General features: G+C 43.6%; 1 protein-coding gene across 1 annotated transcript in view; it reads left to right on the plus strand.

Moving 5' to 3' along the window:
- LOC120064503 (disco-interacting protein 2 homolog A-like) overlaps positions 1-15,037 on the plus strand; it is a 198,358-nt gene that overhangs the window by 180,830 nt on the left and 2,491 nt on the right. The window contains exons 19-23 of the mRNA XM_039015120.1: positions 5,009-5,145; positions 5,447-5,527; positions 9,613-9,740; positions 11,603-11,717; positions 13,146-13,347. Of these exons, the coding sequence (XP_038871048.1) occupies positions 5,009-5,145; positions 5,447-5,527; positions 9,613-9,740; positions 11,603-11,717; positions 13,146-13,347 (663 nt within the window). The remainder of the gene's footprint in view (positions 1-5,008; positions 5,146-5,446; positions 5,528-9,612; positions 9,741-11,602; positions 11,718-13,145; positions 13,348-15,037) is intronic.

Below are 15,037 nucleotides of genomic sequence, written 5' to 3' on the forward strand. Positions count from 1 at the left end.
GCAGGTAAAGCCCGTTCAGCAGGTAAAGCCCGTTTAGCAGGTAAAGCCCGTTTAGCAGGTAAAGCCCGTTTAGCAGGTAAAGCCCGTTTAGCAGGTAAAGCCCGTTTAGCAGGTAAAGCCCGTTCAGCAGGTAAAGCCCGTTCAGCAGGTAAAGCCCGTTTAGCATGTAAAGCCCGTTTAGCAGGTAAAGCCCGTTTAGCAGGTAAAGCCCGTTTAGCAGGTAAAGCCCGTTTAGCAGGTAAAGCCCGTTTAGCAGGTAAAGCCCGTTCAGCAGGTAAAGCCCGTTCAGCAGGTAAAGCCCGTTCAGCAGGTAAAGCCCGTTCAGCAGGTAAAGCCCGTTCAGCCCGTTCAAATCAAATATATTTATAAAGCCCTTCTTACATCAGCTGATATCTCAAAGTGCTGTACAGAAACCCAGCCTAAAACCCCAAACAGCAAGCAATGCAGGTGTAGAAGCACGGTGGCTAGGAAAAACTCCCTAGAAAGGCCAGAACCTAGGAAGAAACCTAGAGAGGAACCAGGCTATGAGGGGTGGCCAGTCCTCTTCTGGCTGTGCCGGGTGGAGATTATAACAGAACATGGCCAAGATGTTCAAATGTTCATAAATGACCAGCAAGGTCAAATAATAATAATCACAGTAGTTGTCGAGGGTTCAACAAGTCAGCACCTCAGGAGTAAATGTCAGTTGGCTTTTCATAGCCGATCATTAAGAGTATCTCTACCGCTCCTGCTGTCTCTAGAGAGTTGAAAACAGCAGGTCTGGGACAAGTGGCACGTCCGGTGGACAGGTCAGGGTTCCATAGCCGCAGGCAGAACAGTTGAAACTGGAACAGCAGCAGGGCCAGGTGCACTGGGGACAGCAAGGAGTCATCATGCCCGGAAGTCCTGACGCATGGTCCTAGGGCTCAGATCCTCCGAGAGAGAGAAAGCGAGAATTAGAGAGAGCATACTTAAATTCACACAGGACACCGGATAAGACAGGAGAAGTACTCCAGATATAACAAACTGACCCTAGCCCTAAAGAACAGCCTGTAACAAGGGGAGAACCTAAAGAACAGCCTGTAACAGGGGAGAACCTAAAGAACAGCCTGTAACAGGGGAAAACCTAAAGAACAGCCTGTAACGGGAGGGAAAACCTAAAGAACAGCCTGTAACAGGGGAGGGAGAACCTAAAGAACAGCCTGTAACAGGGGAGGGAGAACCTAAAGAACAGCCTGTAACAGGGGAGGGAGAACCTAAAGAACAGCCTGTAACAAAGGGAGAACCTAAAGAACGTCTCATGATTCCTACCGCAAGCTCTGAACCTTTACACCGGATCATCGCAGCTAGCTAGCTGCTATCCGAGTGGCTACTCCTGGCTAACGGCTCTGTCCCGAAGCAAGCACCAGTTAGCCTCGAGCTAGGCCTATCTCCCGACTACCCGAAGAGATATCAGGCAATTCCTGGGTTTCAATACCTCTTTTGCCAATTGGCCTGGACCCTTTGCTGCCAACACGGAGCCCAGCCGATCCACCATGACTGGTCTGCCGACGTAACCGTCCGAGGGGGTTTCAACAGGCTCTTCCATTGCAGATGGGCCCTGAAGCCCATCTGTTAGCCTGCTAGCACCAGGCCTTTTAGCTGTCTGAATCGCCGTGTCTCTCCACCTCACTTAGCTACTCACTGGACGCTATGATCACTCGGCAACACATGCCTCTCCCTAATGTCAATATGTCTTGTCTATTGCTGTTTTGGTTAGTGAGTTTTGTATTATTTCACTGTAGAGCCTCCAGCCCTGCTCAATTTGCCTTAGCTTGCCCTTTTGTTCCACCCCCCACACATGAGGTGACCTCAACTGGCTTAAATGGTGCCTCTAGAGAGACAACCTCTCTCATCATCACTCAATGCCTAGGTTTACTTCCACTGTACTCACATCCTACCATACCTTTGTCTGTACATTATGCCCTGAATCTATTCTACCACACCCAGAAATCTGCTCCCTTTACTCTCTGTTCCGAACGCACTAGATGACCTGTTCTTATAGCCTTTAGCCGTACCCTTATCCTACTCCTCCTCTGTTCATCTGGTGATGTAGAGGTTAATCCAGGCCCTGCAGCACCCAGCATCACTCCCATTCTCCAGACGCTCTCATTTGTTGACTTCTGTAACCGTAAAAGTCTTGGGTTCATGCATGTTAACATCAGAAGCCTCCTCCCTAAGTTTGTTTTATTCACTGCTTTAGCACACTCCGCCAACCCGGATGTCCTAGCCGTGTCTGAATCCTGGCTTAGAAAGGCCTCCAAAAATCCTGAAATGTCCATCCCTAACTATAACATTTTCCGACAAGATAGAACTGCAAAAGGGGGTGGAGTTAGCCTGCAGAGTTCTATCATACTATCCAGGTCTGTGCCCAATTTGAGCTTCTACTTTTAAAAATCCACCTTTCCAGAAGCAAGTCTCTCACCGTTGCCGCTTGTTATAGACCCCCTCTGCCCCCAGCTGTGCCCTGGACACCATATGTGATTTGATTTATACTGTTAGGTGACCTAAACTGGGACATGTTTAACACCCCAGCCGTCCTACAATCTAAACTAGATGCCCTCAATCTCACACAAATTATCAAGGAACCTACCAGGTACAACCCTAAATCTGTAAACATGGGCACCCTCATAGATAGCATCCTGACCAACTTGCCCTCTAAATACACCTCTGCTGTTTTCAACCAGGATCTCAGCCATCACTGCCTCATTGCCTGCGTGAGTAATGGGTCTGCGGTCAAATGCCCTCATCACTGTCAATTGCTCCCTAAAACACTTCAGCGAGCAGGCCTTTCTAATCGACCTGGCCCGGCTATCCTGGAAAGCTATTGACCTCCCGTCAGTAGAGGATGCCTGGTTCCTCTTCAAAAGTGCTTTCCTCACTGTCTTAAATAAGCATGCCCCATTCAAAAAATGTAGACCTAAGAACAAATATAGCCCTTGATTCACCCCAGACTTGACTGCCCTTGACCAGCACAATAACATCCTGTGGCGTTCTATATTAGCATCGAATAACTCCCGCGATATGCAACTTTTCAGGGAAGTCAGGAACCAATATACACAGTCAGTTAGGAAAGCTAAGGCTAGCTTTTTCAAACAGAAATTTGCTTCCTGTAGCACTAATTCCAAAAAGTTTTGGGACACTGTGAAGTCCATGGAGAATAAGAGCACCTCCTACCAGCTGCCCACTGAGGATAGGAAACACTGTCACCACCGATAAATCAATAATTTCAATAAGCATTTTTCTACAGCTGCCCATGCTTTCCACCTGGTTACCCCAACCCCGGTCAACATCTCAGCACCCACTGCAGCAACTTGCTCAAGCCCCCCCTCCCCCCCCCGGCTTCTCCTTCACCCAATTCCAGACAGCTGATGTTCTGAAAGAGCTGCAAAATCTGGATCACTACAAGTCAGCTGGGCTAGACAATCTGGACCCTCTCTTTATAAAATGATCCGCTGAAATTTTTGCACCCCCTATTACTAGCATATTCATCCTCTCTCTCGTATCGTCTGATATCCCCAAAGATTGGAAAGCTGCCGCGGTCATTCCCCTCTTCAAAGGGGGTGACACTCTAGACACTACTCTGGACGGTTCTGACTTGAAATATGTGGATAACTACAAATACCTAGGTGTCTGGTTAGACTGTAAACACTCCTTCCAGACTCACATTAAGCATCTCCAATCCAAAATTAAATCTAGAAATGGCTTTCTGTTACGCCACAAAGCCTCCTTCACTCATGCTGCCAATCATACCCTCGTAAAACTGACCATCCTACCGAGCCTTGACTTCGTCGATGTAATTTACGAAATAGCCCCGAACACTCTACTCAGCCAAGTGGATGCAGTCTATCACAGTGACATCTGTTTTCTCACCAAAGCCCCATATACTACCCACCACTGCGACCTGTATGCTCTCGTTGGCTAGCCATCATTGCATATTCGTCACCAAACCCACTGGCTCCAGGTCATCTATAAGTCTTTGCTAGGTAAAGTCCCGCCTTATCTCAGCTCACTGGTCACCATAGCAACACCCACCTGTAACATGCGCTCCAGCAGGTATATTTCACTGGTCATCCCTAAAGCCAACACCTCCTTTGGCTGCCTTTCCTTCCAGTTCTCTGCTGCCAATGACTGGAACGAATTGCAAACAAAACAAGGGAAAAACCAAAAGAACTTAGCCTTTAACAAAGGAAGTATCTAAAGAACAGCCTCAGCATCTGTGGGGGAGTTGCAGCGATTGGACGAGACTGTAACTACCAATTGGATGTCACGAAGTTGGGGAGAAAAAAGGGTAAAAGTACAACAAATTGTGAAAACCTAATGAACAGCCTGGAACGAGGGAAAAACCCTAAACAACTTAGCCTGGAACGAGGGAAAAACCCTAAACAACTTAGCCTGGAACGAGGGAAAAACCCTAAACAACTTAGCCTGGAACGAGGGAAAAACCCTAAACAACTTAGCCTGGAACGAGGGAAAAACCCTAAACAACTTAGCCTGGAACGAGGGAAAAACCCTAAACAACTTAGCCTGGAACGAGGGAAAAACCCTAAACAACTTAGCCTGGAACGAGGGAAAAACCCTACACAACTTAGCCTGGAACGAGGGAAACACCTACACAACTTAGCCTGGAACGAGGGAAACACCTACACAACTTAGTCTGTAACGAGGGAAACACCTACACAACTTAGCCTGGAACGAGGGAAACACCCGAACAACTTAGCCTGGAACGAGGGAAACACCTACACAACTTAGCCTGGAACGAGGGAAACACCTACATAACTTAGCCTGTAACGAGGGAAACACCTACACAGCTTAGCCTGGAACGAGGGAAACACCCGAACAACTTAGCCTGGAACGAGGGCGGTTAGGAGAAACACGTTGTCCTATTGATTACAATGCTTTGTTTATTGATATCCAGGCAGTGTGTGTGATGTGTGTCCACGGCTCTGGTGTGTGTGATGTTATGACGTGTGTCTGTGTGTGTCCACAGCGCTGGTGTGTGTGGTACGTGTGGAGGGAACTCCGTATCTCTGCCAGACAGATGAGGTGGGGGAGATCTGTGTGAGTTCTGGGAGCACCGGCGTGGCATACTACGGCCTCCCGGGCATGACCAAGAACACATTCCAGGTTTGTACTGTCACTTTAACACTCATAATGGTGTCACATTGTTACTGCAAAAGAGAATGTGTTCTCAATAACTTTCCTGGTTAATTAAAGGCAATAGCTACATAAATGAATACTGAGTGGTGTGTAGTCATGTTGCCTGTTCCAGACCATCCCAGTAACAGCATTAGGAGCTATGTGGTGTGTGTGTCTAGTGGTGTGTGTATAGTCCTGTTGCCTGTTCCAGACCATCCCAGTAACAGCATTAGGAGCTATGTGGTGTGTGTGTCTAGTGGTGTGTGTATAGTCCTGTTGCCTGTTCCAGACCATCCCAGTAAGAGCGTCAGGAGGTCCCATCAGTGGCAGACCCTTCACCAGGACGTCCCTACTGGGCTTTGTAGGACCTGTGAGTTCACTGTTATCCATTACTAGGATCCTTACATTCCCAGCTGCTAGCATGTCTGCTAAATGTATCTGCTAGCATGATGTCTGCTAAATGTATCTGCTAGCATGATGTCTGCTAAATGTATCTGCTAGCATGATGTCTGCTAAATGTATCTGCGAGCATGATGTCTGCTAAATGTATCTGCTAGCATGATGTCTGCTAAATGTATCTGCTAGCATGATGTCTGCTAAATGTATCTGCTAGCATGATGTCTGCTAAATGTATCTGCGAGCATGATGTCTGCTAAATGTATCTGCTAGCATGATGTCTGCTAAATGTATCTGCTAGCATGATGTCTGCTAAATGTATCTGCTAGCATGATGTCTGCTAAATGTATCTGCTAGCATGATGTCTGCTAAATGTATCTGCTAGCATGATGTCTGCTAGCATGATGTCTGCTAAATGTATCTGCTAGCATGATGTCTGCTAAATGTATCTGCTAGCATGATGTCTGCTAAATGTATCTGCTAGCATGATGTCTGCTAAATGTATCTGCTAGCATGATGTCTGCTAAATGTATCTGCTAGCATGATGTCTGCTAAATGTATCTGCTAGCATGATGTCTGCTAAATGTATCTGCTAGCATGATGTCTGCTAAATGTATCTGCTAGCATGATGTCTGCTAAATGTATCTGCTAGCATGATGTCTGCTAGCATGATGTCAAATCAAATTTTATTTGTCATATACACATGGTTAGCAATGTTAATGCGAGTGTAGCGAAATCATTGTATCTGCTAGCATGATGTCTCTGCTAGCATGATGTCTGCTAGCATGATGTCTGCTAGCATGATGTCTCTGCTAGCATGATGTCTGCTAGCATGATGTCTCTGCTAGCATGATGTCTGCTAGCATGATGTCTGCTAGCATGATGTCTCTGCTAGCATGATGTCTCTGCTAGCATGATGTCTCTGCTAGCATGATGTCTGCTAGCATGATGTCTCTGCTAGCATGATGTCTCTGCTAGCATGATGTCTGCTAGCATGATGTCTGCTAGCATGATGTCTGCTAGCATGATGTCTCTGCCAGCATGATGTCTGCCAGCATGATGTCTCTGCTAGCATGATGTCTCTGCTAGCATGATGTCTCTGCTAGCATGATGTCTCTGCTAGCATGATGTCTCTGCTAGCATGATGTCTCTGCTAGCATGATGTCTGCAAGCATGATGTCTCTGCTAGCATGATGTCTCTGCTAGCATGCTGTCTCTGCTAGCATGCTGTCTCTGCTAGCATGATGTCTCTGCTAGCATGATGTCTGCTAGCATGATGTCTCTGCTAGCATGATGTCTCTGCTAGCATGATGTCTCTGCCAGCATGATGTCTCTGCCAGCATGATGTCTCTGCCAGCATGATGTCTCTGCCAGCATGATGTCTGCTTAATGTATCGGCTAGCGTGATGTCTGCTAAATGTATCTGCTAGCATGATGTCTGCTAAATGTATCTGCTAGCATGATGTCTGCTAAATGTATCTGCTAGCATGATGTCTGCTAAATGTATCTGCTAGCATGATGTCTGCTAAATGTATCTGCTAGCATGATGTCTGCTAGCATGATGTCAAATCAAATTTTATTTGTCATATACACATGGTTAGCAATGTTAATGCGAGTGTAGCGAAATCATTGTATCTGCTAGCATGATGTCTCTGCTAGCATGATGTCTGCTAGCATGATGTCTGCTAGCATGATGTCTCTGCTAGCATGATGTCTGCTAGCATGATGTCTGCTAGCATGATGTCTGCTAGCATGATGTCTGCTAGCATGATGTCTCTGCTAGCATGATGTCTCTGCTAGCATGATGTGTCTGCTAGCATGATGTCTCTGCTAGCATGATGTCTCTGCTAGCATGATGTCTGCTAGCATGATGTCTGCTAGCATGATGTCTGCTAGCATGATGTCTGCTAGCATGATGTCTCTGCCAGCATGATGTCTGCCAGCATGATGTCTCTGCTAGCATGATGTCTCTGCTAGCATGATGTCTCTGCTAGCATGATGTCTCTGCTAGCATGATGTCTCTGCTAGCATGATGTCTGCAAGCATGATGTCTCTGCTAGCATGATGTCTCTGCTAGCATGCTGTCTCTGCTAGCATGCTGTCTCTGCTAGCATGATGTCTCTGCTAGCATGATGTCTGCTAGCATGATGTCTCTGCTAGCATGATGTCTCTGCTAGCATGATGTCTCTGCCAGCATGATGTCTCTGCCAGCATGATGTCTCTGCCAGCATGATGTCTCTGCCAGCATGATGTCTGCTTAATGTATCGGCTAGCGTGATGTGTCTGCTAGCATGATGTTTGCTAAATGTATCGGCTAGCGTGATGTGTCTGCTAGCATGATGTCTGCTAAATGTATCGGCTAGCGTGATGTATCTGCTAAATGCGTCTGCTAAATGTACACTATTTTTTACATTGTAGAATAATAGTGAAGTCATAAACTATAACATATATGGAATCATGTAGTAACCAAAAAAGTGTTAAACAAATCAAAATATATTTTATATTTGAGATTCTTCAAATAGCCACTCTTTGCCTTGATGACAGCTTTGTACACTCTTGGCATTCTCTCAACCAGCTTCACCTGGAATGCTTTTCCAACAGTTTTGAAGGAGTTCCAACATATGCTGAGTACTTGTTGGCTGCTTTTCCTTCATTCTGCGTTCCGACTCATCCCAAACCATCTCAATTTGGTTGAGGTTGGGGGATTATGGAGGCCAGGTCATCTGATGCAGCACGCCATCCCTCTCTTTCTTGGTAAAATAGCCCTTTCACAGCCTGGAGGTGTGTTGGGTCATTGAAAAACAAATGATAGTCCCACTAAGCCCAAACCAGATGGGATGGCGTATCGCTGCAGAATGCTGTGGTAGCAATGCTGGTTAAGTGTGCCTTGAATTCTAAATAACTCACTGACAGTGTCACCAGCAAAGAACCCCCACACCATCACACCTCCTCCTCCATGCTTCACGGTGAGAACCACACATGCGGAGATCAAATCAAATGTATTTATATAGCCCTTCTTACATCAGCTGATATCTCAAAGTGCTGTACAGAAACCCAGCCTAAAACCCCAAACAGCAAGCAATGCAGGTGTAGAAGCACGTTCATCATCCGTTCACCTACTCTGCGGTTGGAACCAAAAATATCCAGCTTGGCCTCCAGACTGAATGACACATTTCCACTAGTTTAATGTCCATTGCTCGTGTTTCTTGGCCAAAGCAAGTCTCTTATTATTGGTGTCCTTTTAATAGTGGTTTATTTTCAGGAATTCGACCATGAAGGTCTGATTCACACAGTCTCCTCTGAACAGTTGATGTTGACATGTGTCTGTTACTTGAACTATGTGAAGTATTTATTTGGGCTGCAATTTCTGAGGCTGGTAACTAATGAACTTATCCTCTGCAGCAGAGGTAACTCTGGGTCTTCCTTTCCTGTATCGGTCCACATGAGAGCCAGTTTCATCAGCGCTTGGTTTTTGCGACTGCACTTGAAATGTTCCGTATTGACTGATTTTTCGTGTCTTAAAGTAATGATGGCCTGTCATTTCTTCTTGCCATAGTATGGACTTTGTCTTTTACCAAATAAGGCTATCTTCAGGAATACCACTCCTACCTTATCACAACACAACTGATTGGCTCAAACGCATTAAGAAGGAAATAAATTCCACAAATTAACTTTTAACAAGGCACACCTGTTAATTGAAATGCATTCCAGGTGGCTAGCTCATGAAGCTGGTTGAGAGAATGCCAAGAGTGAGCAAAGCTGTCATCAAGGCGAAGGGTGGCTACTTTGAAGAATCTCAAATATAAAATCTATTTAGATTTTTTGGTTACTACATGATTCCAAACGTTTTACCGATAGTATATCTGCTAGCATGATGTCTGCTAAATGTAGCTGTTAAATGAGGTACAGCTGATGTCAGCTGATACTGCTGGACCTGACCATCCATTTCACTGTTAGTCGACACCTGTTGTTTACCAAGCATGTGACAAATACATATTTTATTTTATTTGACTAGATGTGTTGGGCAGTGACTAACCACCCTGTGTGTGTGGTCTCCAGGACAACCTGGTGTTTATCGTAGGTAGAATGGACGGGCTGATGACGGTGTGTGGTCGGAGACACAACGCTGATGATGTGGTTGCCACGGCGCTGGCAGTGGAGCCCATGAAGTTTGTCTACAGGGGGAGGTGAGGAAAGGGGTTCTGTGTTGTGTTCTAGGATAGCAGTGTTGTTGTTGTGTTCTAGGATAGCAGTGTTGTTGTTGTGTTGTAGGATAGCAGTGTTGTTGTTGTGTTCTAGGATAGCAGTGTTGTTGTTGTGTTCTAGGATAGCAGTGTTGTTGTTGTGTTGTAGGATAGCAGGGTTGTTGTTGTGTTCTAGGATAGCAGTGTTGTTGTTGTGTTGTAGGATAGCAGTGTTGTTGTTGTGTTCTAGGATAGCAGTGTTGTTGTTGTGTTCTAGGATAGCAGTGTTGTTGTTGTGTTCTAGGATAGCAGTGTTGTTGTTGTGTTCTAGGATAGCAGTGTTGTTGTTGTGTTGTAGGATAGCAGTGTTGTTGTTGTGTTGTAGGATAGCAGTGTTGTGTTGTGTTCTAGGATAGCAGTGTTGTTGTTGTGTTCTAGGATAGCAGTGTTGTTGTTGTTGTAGGATAGCAGTGTTGTTGTTGTGTTCTAGGATAGCAGTGTTGTTGTTGTGTTGTAGGATAGCAGTGTTGTTGTTGTGTTCTAGGATAGCAGTGTTGTTGTTATGTTCTAGGATAGCAGTGTTGTTGTTGTGTTCTAGGATAGCAGTGTTGTTGTGTTCTAGGATAGCAGTGTTGTTGTTGTGTTGTAGGATAGCAGTGTTGTTGTTGTGTTCTAGGATAGCAGTGTTGTTGTTGTGTTGTAGGATAGCAGTGTTGTTGTGTTCTAGGATAGCAGTGTTGTTGTTGTGTTCTAGGATAGCAGTGTTGTGTTGTTGTGTTCTAGGATAGCAGTGTTGTTGTTGTGTTCTAGGATAGCAGTGTTGTTGTTGTGTTCTAGGATAGCAGTGTTGTTGTTGTGTTCTAGGATAGCAGGGTTGTTGTTGTGTTCTAGGATAGCAGTGTTGTTGTTGTGTTCTAGGATAGCAGTGTTGTTGTTGTGTTCTAGGATAGCAGTGTTGTTGTTGTGTTCTAGGATAGCAGTGTTGTTGTTGTGTTCTAGGATAGCAGTGTTGTTGTTATGTTCTAGGATAGCAGTGTTGTGTTGTTGTGTTCTAGGATAGCAGTGTTGTTGTTGTGTTCTAGGATAGCAGTGTTGTTGTTGTGTTCTAGGATAGCAGTGTTGTTGTTGTGTTCTAGGATAGCAGTGTTGTTGTTGTGTTCTAGGATAGCAGTGTTGTTGTTGTGTTGTAGGATAGCAGTGTTGTTGTTGTGTTCTAGGATAGCAGTGTTGTTGTGTTCTAGGATAGCAGTGTTGTTGTTGTGTTCTAGGATAGCAGTGTTGTTGTTGTGTTGTAGGATAGCAGTGTTGTTGTTGTGTTGTAGGATAGCAGTGTTGTTGTTGTGTTGTAGGATAGCAGTGTTGTTGTTGTGTTCTAGGATAGCAGTGTTGTTGTTGTGTTCTAGGATAGCAGTGTTGTTGTTGTGTTGTAGGATAGCAGTGTTGTTGTTGTGTTCTAGGATAGCAGTGTTGTTGTTGTGTTGTAGGATAGCAGTGTTGTTGTTGTGTTCTAGGATAGCAGTGTTGTTGTTGTGTTCTAGGATAGCAGTGTTGTTGTTGTGTTCTAGGATAGCAGTGTTGTTGTGTTGTAGGATAGCAGTGTTGTTGTTGTGTTCTAGGATAGCAGGGTTGTTGTTGTGTTCTAGGATAGCAGTGTTGTTGTTGTGTTCTAGGATAGCAGTGTTGTTGTTATGTTCTAGGATAGCAGTGTTGTGTTGTTGTGTTCTAGGATAGCAGTGTTGTTGTTGTGTTCTAGGATAGCAGTGTTGTTGTTATGTTCTAGGATAGCAGTGTTGTGTTGTTGTGTTCTAGGATAGCAGTGTTGTTGTTATGTTCTAGGATAGCAGTGTTGTGTTGTTGTGTTCTAGGATAGCAGTGTTCTCCGTATCGGTTCTCCATGATGAGCGTATTGTAGTGGTGGCAGAACAGAGACCAGATGCTTCAGAGGAGGGCAGCTTCCAGTGGATGAGTCGCGTTCTTCAGGTACAACACAGTATATATACATCATGTATACAACACCTCTTCAGGTACAACACAGTATATATACATCATGTATACAACACCTCTTCAGGTACAACACAGTATATATACATCATGTATACAACACTCTTCAGGTACAACACAGTATATATACATCATGTATACAACACCTCTTCAGGTACAACACAGTATATATACATCATGTATACAACACCTCTTCAGGTACAACACAGTATATATACATCATGTATACAACACCTCTTCAGGTACAACACAGTATATATACATCATGTATACAACACCTCTTCAGGTCCATTTAAAGCTGCATGATGTTCTGAGTCAAATCAATATATGGAACACACATCTAGTAACCCCTCCTGTCTGTTAGGCTGTATTTTCTACAGGCTATAGACAGTATTCACTAGGTGGGGGTGTACTGCCTAGCTCTTGTCCCTGTCAACATGTCTATTGTATTTTCTACAGGCTATAGACAGTATTCACCAGGTGGGGGTGTACTGCCTAGCTCTTGTCCATGCCAACATGTCTATTGTATTTTCTACAGGCTATAGACAGTATTCACTAGGTGGGGGTGTACTGCCTAGCTCTTGTCCCTGCCAACATGTCTATTGTATTTTCTACAGGCTATAGACAGTATTCACCAGGTGGGGGTGTACTGCCTAGCTCTTGTCCATGTCAACATGTCTATTGTATTTTCTACAGGCTATAGACAGTATTCACCAGGTGGGGGTGTACTGCCTAGCTCTTGTCCATGTCAACATGTCTATTGTATTTTCTACAGGCTATAGACAGTATTCACTAGGTGGGGGTGTACTGCCTAGCTCTTGTCCATGTCAACATGTCTATTGTATTTTCTACAGGCTATAGACAGTATTCACCAGGTGGGGGTGTACTGCCTAGCTCTTGTCCCTGCCAACATGTCTATTGTATTTTCTACAGGCTATAGACAGTATTCACCAGGTGGGGGTGTACTGCCTAGCTCTTGTCCCTGCCAACATGTCTATTGTATTTTCTACAGGCTATAGACAGTATTCACTAGGTGGGGGTGTACTGTCTAGCTCTTGTCCATGTCAACATGTCTATTGTATTTTCTACAGGCTATAGACAGTATTCACCAGGTGGGGGTGTACTGCCTAGCTCTTGTCCATGTCAACATGTCTATTGTATTTTCTACAGGCTATAGACAGTATTCACTAGGTGGGGGTGTACTGCCTAGCTCTTGTCCATGTCAACATGTCTATTGTATTTTCTACAGGCTATAGACAGTATTCACCAGGTGGGGGTGTACTGCCTAGCTCTTGTCCATGTCAACATGTCTATTGTATTTTCTACAGGCTATAGACAGTATTCACTAGGTGGGGGTGTACTGCCTAGCTCTTGTCCATGTCAACATGTCTATTGTATTTTCTACAGGCTATAGACAGTATTCACCAGGTGGGGGTGTACTGCCTAGCTCTTGTCCCTGCCAACACAATGCCCAAGGCTCCGCTGGGGGGGATCCATATCTCAGAGACCAAACAGAGGTTTCTGGAAGGAGCTCTCCACCCCTGTAACGTCCTCATGTGTCCCCACAGCTGTGTTACCAACCTGCCCAAACCACGGCAGAAACAACCAGGTAGGATGGGACTTTTCATTCAAGGCTCCAAAATGTGTCACTGGCTGTGTCTGAATGTTCTACCAGTCTACTGTTCAGAACCTACTGTTAGAACAATATACTGTTCAGAACCTACTGTTAGAACTATATACTGTTGAGAACCTACTGTTAGAACTATATACTGTTAGAACTATATACTGTTCAGAACCTACTGTTAGAACTATATACTGTTAGAACAATATACTGTTCAGAACCTACTGTTAGAACTATATACTGTTAGAACTATATACTGTTCAGAACCTACTGTTAGAACTATATACTGTTAGAACTATATACTGTTCAGAACCTACTGTTAGAACTATATACTGTTGAGAACCTACTGTTAGAACTATATACTGTTGAGAACCTACTGTTAGAACAATATACTGTTCAGAACCTACTGTTAGAACTATATACTGTTCAGAACCTACTGTTAGAACTATATACTGTTCAGAACCTACTGTTAGAACTATATACTGTTAGAACTATATACTGTTGAGAACCTACTGTTAGAACTATATACTGTTAGAACTATATACTGTTCAGAACCTACTGTTAGAACTATATACTGTTCAGAACCTACTGTTAGAACTATATACTGTTAGAACTATATACTGTTCAGAACCTACTGTTAGAACTATATACTGTTCAGAACCTACTGTTAGAACTATATACTGTTCAGAACCTGCAATTAGAACTATATTCTGTTAGAACTATATACTGTTCAGAACCTACTGTTAGAACTATATACTGTTCAGAACCTACTGTTAGAACTATATACTGTTCAGAACCTACTGTTAGAACTATATACTGTTCAGAACCTACTGTTAGAACTATATACTGTTAGAACTATATACTGTTAGAACTATATACTGTTCAGAACCTACTGTTAGAACTATATACTGTTCAGAACCTGCAATTAGAACTATATTCTGTTAGAACTATATACTGTTCAGAACCTACTGTTAGAACTATATACTGTTAGAACTATATACTGTTCAGAACCTACTGTTAGAACTATATACTGTTAGAACTATATACTGTTCAGAACCTACTGTTAGAACTATATACTGTTCAGAACCTGCAATTAGAACTATATTCTGTTAGAACTATATACTGTTCAGAACCTACTGTTAGAACTATATACTGTTCAGAACCTACTGTTAGAACTATATACTGTTCAGAACCTACTGTTAGAACTATATACTGTTCAGAACCTACTGTTAGAACTATATACTGTTCAGAACCTACTGTTAGAACTATATACTGTTAGAACTATATACTGTTAGAACCTACTGTTAGAACTATATACTGTTCAGAACCATCTGTTAGAACTATATACTGTTAGAACTATATACTGTTCAGAACCTACTGTTAGAACTATATACTGTTAGAACTATATACTGTTCAGAACCTACTGTTAGAACTATATTCTGTTAGAACTATATACTGTTCAGAACCTACTGTTAGAACTATATACTGTTAGAACTATATACTGTTAGAACTATATACTGTTCAGAACCTACTGTTAGAACTATATACTGTTAGAACTATATACTGTTAGAACTATATACTGTTCAGAACCTACTGTTAGAACTATATACTGTTCAGAACCTACTGTTAGAACTATATACTGTTCAGAACCTACTGTTAGAACTATATACTGTTCAGA

The sequence above is a fragment of the Salvelinus namaycush genome, chromosome 19 (genome assembly GCF_016432855.1).
Source record: "Salvelinus namaycush isolate Seneca chromosome 19, SaNama_1.0, whole genome shotgun sequence".
In the NCBI taxonomy this organism is placed as follows: Eukaryota; Metazoa; Chordata; class Actinopteri; order Salmoniformes; family Salmonidae; genus Salvelinus; species Salvelinus namaycush.